The sequence below is a fragment of the Barbus barbus genome, assembly GCF_936440315.1.
Source record: "Barbus barbus genome assembly, chromosome: 39".
NCBI lineage: Eukaryota > Metazoa > Chordata > Actinopteri > Cypriniformes > Cyprinidae > Barbus > Barbus barbus.
Window position 1 is genome coordinate 4,336,089 of NC_136717.1, and position 11,728 is coordinate 4,347,816.

At 38.5% G+C, this 11,728-nt stretch overlaps 1 protein-coding gene across 1 annotated transcript; it reads right to left on the reverse strand.

The window, feature by feature from the left end:
- Positions 1–376: 376 nt before the first annotated feature.
- LOC306858487 (uncharacterized protein) lies at positions 377–5,567 on the reverse strand (the record flags this gene model as incomplete). Its single annotated transcript, XM_079399054.1, has 2 exons — positions 377–1,973; positions 5,557–5,567. The coding sequence occupies 2 exons, from the start codon at positions 5,565–5,567 to the stop codon at positions 377–379; spliced, it is 1,608 nt and encodes a 535-aa protein (XP_079255180.1).
- Between the last annotated feature and the right edge of the window lie 6,161 nt (positions 5,568–11,728).

An 11,728-nucleotide genomic window follows, 5' to 3' on the forward strand; every position in this document is an offset into this window, starting at 1 on the left:
AACACATCTTCCAGTGATCGATGGTCGACCCCAAAACTTCTGATCGGAGCACTGTAATTTTTTTACCAAGCTATATATACTCAAGTTAAGTAAAAGTTAAAGAGGTCAGCTGGCTTGACTCTGAAAGTCTTGACTGAAATTGTATTCAAATGAAGAAAATATTAAGTTTGAGATGACTGAAATTTATTTTAATTTTAACAATTTTTTTATACAGACAATCTGATAATTTGATTAACCATAAGCAAAAAGAAAAATACAGGAAAGGATTTTCAGGATTAAAAAACAAAATAGTGAACAAATTACTGTTTGCATCATTGTTACCCAAAATACTCATTTAAAGTAAGTCATACCCCCCCACACACACATTGAAGGAATCTCAATTTTGCCCACCGAGGAAAAGTTTTGTCAGACCAGCTTTAAGGTAACTCAGAGCATCTTTATTTGCTTCCTCAGCTTCAGCGGTTCTTCTCATTTCCTCAAGCTCTCTGACCCAGTTTTCTTTCCCAGCCTCCTTCAATCTGGGGATGAAGAAGTCGAGATGCTGAAGAGTGAAGGCAGAGTCTGGTTTTAATGCGATCTGAGACAGATTCTTGATGGTCTTGTAAGCATTGAACAGAAGAACTAACTTTTGATTCTCAAGCTCCTGCAGATCTTTGTCAAGCGAATCCATTATAATTGAAAACCTCTTGCAGTTTTCTTGAGCTTTTTCATATTCCTTATTAAAGTCATCGAATTCCATCGTCATAAATGAGGATTTGATGACATATTTCTTGTTTTCTTTGACATGTTTGCTGTGATGACACTTCCCAGTGCACACAGTGCAGTAGCCTTTCTTCATGACTTCACATTTGCTGGGATCAGAAACCCACCAGCAGTCAAACTCATGGCAGTTTTCTTTACAGACGGTGCATGTTGTCGCCTTCCTGTTCTTCCATGAAGCACTTTCAATGGGCACCTTCTCTTTGATAGTGTTTTTGACTTTAATGATAAAGTTTTTACAATTTTCAATCTTTTCCTTGTTTTGTTTTATTGCCTCCTGAATCTGAAGTTTTTCGACTTTTTTCAGCTCCTTCTCCTGAACTCGCAACTTTAAGTTGCTGATGGCCGCTTCTAATTGAATGCGCTCTATGAGGACATCTGAAGTCATTTCTAAACTTCTTTTGTTCATTTTATTCATGGACAGAAGGAAATGCCTCATGCTTTCCACACTGGCTTCCCAGGCGATGCTTTGAGCACGAATGTGACGCTCTTGAGTGTGACGGGCGTCAGCCTGCCGATTGTTGAATAAGAAATAGACAGGTTGGCCGTTTATGTTTCGTCTGCAGGGGATTTTAACTTTATTGATGGCACTGAGGACGTTTTTGGGTGCCATACCATCAGAGTGTGTGATTAAAAACACAATGTTGTCCACAATGTCTTTTCCAAACAAAGACAGAATGGAACTGATAATGTAATGCTGTCTGTCTGAGAGACGATTCTTAGATGCTTGAATCACAAAACACACAGCATCAACTTCACGAACTCCATCACTGCTCTGAAACAGAGTGGCTAAATTTGCAGCAATGTCCAGATCTTTGTCCAGTCCTCTAGTGTCTCCGTAGCCTGGAGTATCAATGATAGTGAGAGATATGGGACTCTCTACAGGACAGACCTCATACATGGTGATTTCAGAGGTTTGTGATTCTGATTGGTCTCCAGCTTCTTCTTCTTCTGTGATTTCATACCATATTTCTTCCTCAAACTTCACCTTCAGTAAGTAGTTGACCACGGTGTTGATGAGAGTCGTCTTGCCAGATCCAGTCTCTCCCACCAGCAGAACTATTTTGTTTCGTTTACTGGTGTCCTTTTTCCCATAAGTCCATCTTCTGACTTTCCCGTTTTCATCAAGCACTTTTCTTTCTGTATGTAGACGGATTCGTTTTGGAGGACCTGGATGAATCAGAGTTGATCTGCGTGGTGGAATAATTGGCTGTCTGTAAAATAAAAAGGCAAATGTTTATCAGAATTTTTGTGTTAATTTCATCTAATTAGTTGTAGGGACCTCTGTGCTGCACTGTAAAAAAAAATAATATTCAAGTTGTAAATAAAACAGCTTATTTGACCATGTTTTACAAGAAAATGCAATTTCAATATTTCTACATAATTATTTAACTTTTAATTCAGTGTTTTACTTGCTGTTTCTTGTAATTGTTAGTGAAAACTATTTTTTAATTGTGGGCCACAGGGCTGCACAGTCACCTCTGAGTAATACAAGAAATGGCCAATGAATATTGGTAAGTGGAATTTGCATGCCAAGCCACTCTTTGTGCATATGGGTATATAAGCCATGCATCTACACATTCAGATTTGATGAGGAGCCGAGAATGTGTCCTGGCCAATCAGCGGTAGTTCAAGGGGGGTGTAACATCTCTGTTCCCTCCTTCAGGGAAAAAAGTTACATACATAACCTCATAATGGGGTCTCTATGTAAAATGCCTCAACTAATTAATTGTGTTACGAGACTTGTGTTACGCACTTCACTTCAAAATGTAAATTTTAGTCGAATTTGAGGTTTTCACAAAAATTTGTTCATTAAGCCCTCTTCTAGCGATCCAAATCGTAATTAAACGTCTAAAATTATCTTTATTTGTACGTTTTCTGAGACGTTTTACTCCACCTTTTTCTCTGTTCACTTCTGGACGACTGCTGCTTCTCACCACAAGTTCTAGGTCTATTGTTGCAAAGCATAGCAATCCAGCTTTGTGAATATTCATATCGAATTCTCGATGACACATGTCCAAACCAGTAAAATATGATTTTCAAACCCATGCTGATGAAAACAAAACGATCGCACTGACATTTGCAAAGCTTGTGCATAGGACGTGCCTTTATAGGGAGATTGCTTGCTCTCGTAAAGTAGGTACATTATTCCGAAATATGCCTTGGCGAGATTCACACAAAGATAAATTGTTATGTCTGACATGACGCTTAGTTAATGGTTGGGGAAAAATCTGATGTGTAACATTATATTAGATCCATGCATTACAGTAGGTCCTAATATAGATCTGTCTCTACTGCTTATTTACATCTTTGTTCTTATTTTTATTAACAAAGATAAAATAAAAAATAGCTATATTGTGATAATTTAGTAATTATTATAAAGAAAAGAATAGGATAAAAATATGCAACGTTGCTTGGTGATTATGCTTTGGAATCTTCAAATAAAATACGTTTAAATCCAATTTCAACAAGTCATATATAATTTTGAAGCTATTTTAATATATTGAAGGTATTTTAATTTTAATAAAATAAGAACTAATTTTTTTTTTTTATTTGCTCATTCTGACACATTTTGCCAGCACGGATCACATATGGACTGGTCAAACAACAGTACTGCATATGGAGGGTCCACTGCTGTAGTTCCTAAAAGGGATGGAATGACTACAAATGCAGGGATGGACAGAAGGAAATCTGTCAAGAGAAAGACATGGATTTACCAAAAACGTAATACCGTACCATGTAAAATACACATACAGGATTGCCCAAAGGGAAACTTGTCGACTGAAAATGCCTGCAAGTCCCCCACCCTCTTGATGGAAGTGAGCGTGGTTAGGAGCACTGTCTTAATTAAGGGACAGGATGTTAAGTGCAACTGACTTAAGCGGCCCAAAGAGAGCTCTCTGTAGTCCAGCCATGACCACAGAGAGATCCAAAGAGGGGATGAGGCACAGTCTTGAGGATTTAGCTTCCTAACACCCCTTCAAAACTCTTTTGTTAAAGGTTAAAAGATTAAAGAATATGAGGAACTGGGGGAGTGACTTTTTTGTGTCAGACATGTGTCACTTTGCTCACATCTGATTGGTCCAATTTCAGTTTGAGATCTCTAACTCAGAACATAACCTGCCCCGGAGCAGGTTAGCTGTGCAGTGTAAGTTACTATGGGAATGAACGCAGCTAAAAGCCACTTTCAAGGTACCTAAAACCCAGGATTGGTGCAAACTAAACTGAAACTTACCTGGCTAGCCAGCTAAACCGGCTTCATGGTACAGGCCCAAGGACTACTAATGTAGACATCACCTGTCGGAGGGTTTATGCCGTGACCTTCATTGCTTGAGGAGTGAAGGTGGTCACCGTACACAGCTCCTGCATCAACCCCAGGTCAGAACTACCCTCATGCAGGAGGCTACCCAATGCCATGGCTTGATGTACTTACAGCTGATATCAGTTTACTGGCAATGAGTGGATGCACGCTGACATCTTATATACCCATATGTGCAATGGCTTGGCATGCAAATTGCACTTTTTTGTACTACTCAGAGGTGATTGGGCTCTGAGACCCCATTATGTCAGTGAAAAGGAACACAAAACTGTACAGCATTCACACTAACAAAGCAATGTATTCTTAAAATGTCACAACATTGTGCAGTCTAAGGCTGTAAATACCATAGAGGTGTACATTCCCAGACATAATAGGATAACCTTTTAGAGGTGAGAATGGTTTGTGTTTTTGTGTATTACTCAATATGTAATGTCCATATGCAGAATTATTACATTAATGAAACTAAATGCTGTGAAAAATAATTATTTAATAACTATTGCAGATATAGATATTCATACAAGTGCTGATTTGAGCATTAGTGATGAACACCTGCTGTTAACAAGAAGAATCACGGAAGGGAAACAGAAAAAAAGAGAGAAGAGACGAGCAGAAACAACAACTAAAACTAACTTCTAGCCATAACCTTAGATGAAATCAACTGAAATAAAAAGCATTAAATCTCTCATGATTATTTAATGATGGAAGATGATTAAACAACTCCAAAAACAGCATTATCAGCTTTACTTGTTACGAATCAGTTTCACTTTCTGTCAGACGTCTACAAAAGATCTTATTGAGATTAACGGAGCTTTAGCTCTGTAGTCAATGTTGAAGTTTAATTTAAAATATATTTGTTACAGACACCATTAATTTTAAGTGCCATTATTTAAAAAGACTTTATTGATTCTGTTTCGTAAACTTTTGGTTGTTATGCTTTCAAATAGTATGCCGTAGGCTATGTATATTGTTGTGATTTTGTTTTTGTATCATATTTTGAAAAGTGATATTTTGATGATAATTAAAATGCATCTCCTGATAGTTCCCACACCCATTGCTTTAACTGAACACGACTGATTTGATGTTTAATAGAAAACTGTAAAAGAATAATGGATGATATCGGATGAGCTGATATTTTTTTGATTTCATCTCATGAATGGAATATAACTGTGCATGTTCATATATTGCATGTTGATGTTATGCGAGTGTTTTGTCTTATTTTATACATATAATATTCTCTTGTCTTTCTAATCAAACCACGGATATTTAAATTTAAAATCCCAGATTTGTGCGATTTTTCCTTTTATTGAATTTTTGTGTCCACAGGCAGCTTTAAGTATACTTTGGGCTTAAGGGGCAGTTTTTTGCTTTTAAAAATGTGAGACACAGCAAGTGTAGTGAAATGGAAAAGAGAACAGTGGTTTTAAAAAAGTAACTCCTTTGAACTTCAGTGGTAGAATTTGAGAAGAATTTCAACTCACCTGGAATCCATGGTGATCACTGCACTGAAATTGTCCACCTCACTGAAGCCCTAGTGCCGGAGTGTCTGTCTGAGCAATCAGCTTTGAAGGAAATACTGGTTTATTTAACAAGCCTAACTGGCTGAAGTCCCTCCCAACCAAATGTGCCTTCTGTGTCATCTGAATAGTATGTAAAAAAAAAGCCAGGAACATTTATGAATGTATGCTGTAAGAAATTTGCACTTAATCCTAGTTATTAGATGTTATTATTTATTATAGTCATATATAAATCATTATCTTGAAGAATAAGTATTCCACTACATAAAACGTGTTTTCATGCTTTTCATAGGTTTTATTTTTGTGTGTGCTTTAAAAATATTTTTGCTGATTATTGAGAAAATGATGATAAAACAATTCACATTTTCAATGGAATTATTGAAGAAGAAAATAGTAGTATCTACCTTAAATGAGGGGAATACATGAGAGGGAACCATGGTCAATTCAAACCGTTCCCCAGTCGATGGTAAATGACATTTAACGGATGTAACAAAGCCAAACTATCATAAAAAATGAATGTATTATTTTTGTTATTTATACCTGTTATGACCAGTACAATACCAGTCACCATCAGGAGTCAGCGTAGTTGTCTCCGCAAGAGAATGTTGCTTGCACGATCCAAAATAAATCTAGTAAGTTATGGTTGCGGCTGTGACTGCTGGAAATGTAAACATGAGCATATAGTGCCCCCACATAAGCAAACGTAGCAACAGTCTTAAAGTACTCAGATTTAAATGTAGGCAAACATTAATGCCTTGAATTTTATGCGAGCAGCTATTGGTAGCCAGTGCAAATTGATAAACAGAGGTGTGACGTGCATTCTTTTCGGCTCGTTAAAAATTAATCTTGCTGCCGCTTTCTGGATTGTAAAGGTTTGATAGCACTGGCTTGAAGACCTGCTAAGAGAGCATTGCAATAGTCCAGCCTGGACAGAACAAGAGTTTGAACAAGGAGTTGTGAAGCATGTTCTGAAAGAAAGGGCCTGATCTTCTTGATGTTGAATAAAACAGATCTGCAGGACCAGGCAATTTTAGCAATTTGGTCTGAGAAAGTCAGCTGATCATTTCTCCAAGGTTTCTGGCTGTTTTTTTTAAGGAGTTATGGTTGATGTTCCTAACTGGATGGCAAATTGTGATGAAATGATGGGTTTGGTGGTGCAAGGTTGAGTTGAACCTTTTATTTTAACCATATTAAATAGTAGTCTACCCCAAGGCACCATTCCCTTAAGCTTAAAGCACGCAGTTGTACATCCTCTCAGGAAAAAGGCCAGCCTTGATCCTTATAGCCTTGATAGCTACTGCCCCATATCGAAACTTTATTTTTTAGCTAAAGTTTTGGAAAAGGTGGTTTTCCATCAATTGACTGTTTATCTCAATTCTAATAATTTGTAAGACAAGTATCAGTCGGGTTTTAGGAGGCATCATAGTTCGGAGTCAGCCTTGTTAAAGGAATTGAATGATCTTTTAGCTGCAGCAGATTTAGGATAGTCTTCCATTCTAGTCCTTCTCGACATGATACTATTGACCATGCAATCCTACTTGAAAGGTTAAGAAATTGTGTAGGTATTCAAGGATCCGCTCTAGATTGGTTTAACCTGTTAACATTCGCCCCCCCATTTGGGGCCTCGCAGGTGAAAATAACCTACCTAAATTAAAATGGTAACAGTTCCTGACAAAGTGTGCTACACAAACAAATTAGGTATCTTTGGAAAGAAGACACTGTATGCTTTACTATCCATCATCCAGAGTTGATAATGCTCAAAAAGATAAAAAGGTCTAGACACTGACGTGCCTTGAAAAATATTTTTCCACACTGAATGTTTTTTTTTATTTCATATACAAATACATTAAATAAATCCTGGAGCAATCCAGAAAAGTAATGGGTTGAAAGTCACGTGTCTCATGAGTTTATATTTAAAATTTGAAGAAGATACCATGAAAAATTTGATTCCTGCAATATTTTTTCTGAAACTATTTATAGTCCCCCCCGCCCCCCTGTTTGAGGAAAAATTACCACCAAATGTATTCCAGAACTATACAAACTATTTTAGTCATTATATATATTCCTGCATAGTTTTTCAATTACAGAATAATAGACAGAATTTTAGACATCATATAAGTGATTTGAGCACTAAGAAATACAAAAATAATTGAGTAATAAAAAAGGAAAAAAAAAATGCTTTGTATATAGTATGTATACTGAAGTATATATTCTGATTGCCAGACATAAACTGATATTGGCAGACATGGTCATACAGTCAGTAATCACATGATATATGATCGTGTGATTACTGGCCATTTAATCAATAATAGCTGATCATTGAATCACAATGATAGCCATCATAGAGTCGGTAATAAACACGCAGATGTCCGTCCATACATATGATAATCATGCAGATACGGCCACATTCCCCACACAATACACACACACACATATAAAAAATGTTGAAGAAAATAAAATACATTTTTTTATGGAAAAAGCAGATCGCTAAGTTACGCCCCCCTCAGATGACAGCTGCGTCACAGCGTGCGTCACGCTTTCAGGACAGAGCGCCAAATTCAAATAAATTATATTCCGCTTTTCTGATTTCTAATTTTCGGTGGAGATTGGAGATTTTTCTTCCTCCTCTGTTCATTTAAACCGTGGTGTGCATCAGGGTTCTATTTTGGGCCCGTTGTTGTTTTCACTATACCTGCTTTCTTTGGGTCGTATTTTTCTAAAGTACAATATTCCATACCATTTTTACGCTGATGATACCCAGGTTTACTTTCCGTTAAACCATAAGGATAACTATAAAATACTCTCTCTGCTTAATTGTTTGACTGAGGTTAGATCTTGGCTGGCTGCTAATTTTCTAACACTGAATGATTCTAAACCTGAGATTGTAGTTTTTGGCCCACGGCCTCTATTAATCTGATAAACAACCAATTAGGCCCTAAAGTTCGATAAGCAAATTAGCGCAGTTGTTAAAAACAGTTTTTATCATCTTTAGATCTATTCTGAAGTTGAAAACTTTTTTAACAATAAAGGACTTGGAGACTGTGATTCATGCTTTTGTTACTTCTAGGCTCGATTACTGTAACTCGTTGTACCTTGGTGTATCTAAATCTTCATTATCTCGTCTGCAACTGGTTCAGAATGCCGCTGCCAGGTTCCTTACTGGAACAAGAAAGAGGGACCATATTTCATAGATTCTTGCTTCATTACACTGCCTGCCAGTTGAATACCGCATCAAATTTAAGGTTTTACTCTTTGTTTACAAGGGATTACAGTCAAGCTCCTGAATATATTACAGATCTCCTTCTCCCTAGAAACTGCTCTAGAACATTATGGTTTTCCAGCAGCATGATGCTCTCTGTGCCTCAATCTCGTCTTAAATTAAAAGGAGATTGTGCTTTCTTGATTGCCGCCCCTAGATTGTGGAATGATTTACCAGCATATACTAGGCTGTCTCCTGATATTGGAAGTTTTATTAAGACTTATCTTTTTTCCTTAGCATTTTAATCCGTTCCTATTTTATGTAGTTTTTTGTTTTTTGATTGTTGGGGATGTATTTTTATTTTTTTACTTTGATTAATTCTTTGAACATTTTACACTGTCGGTATATGTTTTTGCTAAGTTATGCTTTTACTGTACAGCACTTTGGTCATCAGTCACTGTTTTAAAGGGGACCTATTATGCAAAGATCACTTTTCTAAGGTGTTTGAACACAGTTGTGTGACCGCAGTGTGTGAAAACAACCAGCCTATAATGGTAAAAATCCACCCACTTATTTTTTTATAATCTAAAAAATCATAAACAGTCTCTCAGAATGAGCAGTTTCAGATTATCCCTCTGTTCACGTCACCGAGGGGAAAAAGTCCCGCCCATTTGTGACGCTGCCCTATAAGCATAGACACAGCCCTGAGTGAGAAGCTGCGGTCCGCTTCCTCCATTAATGATTACTTGCTGTAGCTGCTGGAGATATACAATGTCAGCGCCAAAGAGGCTTTACAAGTGTTGTGTTTTGGGATGCACTAACTAACATAGGAGTCTCAATAGACTCCCTCCATCTGAGCCGCTGAGGACACTGTGGCTAAGTTTCATTGTCTAAGGAAATGTCCCCAATACGTGTAGGGATCAATACCAACACTTTGTGCGCGAACGTCAGCTCCAGACAAAGTAAGTATCACGCCCTTGTTTTCCAAATTGCCTTTCTGAAAGAGCTTCTTGGCACTCTGTAAGGCTAATGATGCTAAAGCTACCATTGTCTCTGTCTGTTTTCACTGATGCTGCCTTCATGAATGATCATGAAATAGGATAAAGTTTGTGATAGCATGCCATGCACGAGACCAGCTATGTTGTTATTTTTATCCCGCCGTGCTCCCAGGCTGTGTAATTCATAAACTCAAATTTATTATGCACAGTATAATCAGATGACTGACTTTGAAACGGAGTATGTTTTCTGTAAAAATAACAGGTTTCTACTAATAGGGGAATGTTTATTTGCAAAGGCTAGCGCTGCTAATGTGGGAGCTCGAGCTCTGGAAGCTCTGCTCTCTTCTCCGGGAGCACCAGCTCATTTGCATTAAAGCAACATACTCAAATACAGAATGTTTTGGCTTATACCCTAAAAGTGGCAATTTTAACAACCTATGGGTATTTTGAGCTAAAACTTCACATACATACTCTGGAGATATCAGAGACTTATTTTACATCTTGTAAAAAGGAGCATAATAGGTCCCCTTTAAATGTGCTTTAGAAATAAAACTGCCTTGCCTTACCTTGGAGGTGATGGTCCTTTATCCGGTAAGAAATGTCTGTTAGACAAACTGATATGCGAGCAGATATCGTTGGATCATCAGGATGGAATGTGAGGTAGAGTTGAGTGTCATCGGCAAAGCAGTGATATGAAAAGTCATGTTTCTGAATGACAGAACCTAGTGATGCCATGTAGACAGAGAAGAGAACTAAACCCTGAGGCACACCAGTAGTTAGATGTTGCAACCTCACCTCTCCAAGATACCTTGAAGGAACTATCTGATAGGTAAGACTGAAACCACTGAAGTGCAGTTCCTGAGATGCCCTTTGCCAATAGGGTTGACAGCAGTGTTGCTTTCGTCAACGAAAATTATGACTAAATATCGTCATCAACGAAGCTTTATCATGTGACGAAAACGAGACGAGATGCAAAGTAAATGCTGGTCATGTGACGATGACTATAATTAAATATATAATGCAATATTGTTGACAGATAAAAACAAGACTAAATGTGGTTTACAAAATAAAAACTATGCTAAAATGTCTCTTCATTTTCGTTGGCCAAAACGAAATCAGATCAGAGAATTCAAATCAGAATTCAAATTCAAATCAGAGCGGCGTCAGCTTCTAAAATGAAGCAAGCGCTGGCAGGGATGCCGGAAGTGTGGCCTCGCAACGCAGCGTCTCGTTCCTTCGAGGAACTGAGGTTACATACGTAACCTAAGACATTCCTCTTCAGGAACTCGAGCTGCATCCAGAGACGCTTTGGGGAACAAGATACCCACGGCACCAGACTTCCCAATCCCTGCCCTGTGTGTATCCGTACGGAGCACATCTAGGGCGAGAGAATGGAAGATCCTGGAGTGGCTCGCATGTCCAGGCCATAGAACCTGACAAAAGTCAGGGGAGTAGACCATCCCGCAGCGTTGCAGATATCCTGGATTGGGACACCTGCGAGAAAGGCCTTGGAGGCCGCCACACTCCTCGTGGAATGAGCCTTGACTCCCATCGGCGAGGGGAGGTCACAGGACTCATAGGCCATATGAGTGGTATCGACAATCCACCGACTGAGGGTCTGCTTTGAAGCAGGAAGACCTCTCTTAGGGGGACCATAGCAAATCAGCAATTGGTCCGCCCTTCTCCACATGGCAGCTCTGTGAACGTATGCGTCCAGTGCTCGCACTGGACACATACGGTTAAGCTTTTGCTGGTCAGGCTCCCGAAAGGGAGGAGGACTAAAGGCCTGCAGTACGACAGGCTGTGGCGTAACCGAACGAATTTTGGGGACATACCCTACACGATGGTATAAAAAGGCTTTGGTCATACGAGGCGCAAAGTCCAAGTGGGTAGGAGCCACTGACAGGGCCTGCAGATCCCCAACTCTCTTCAGAGATGA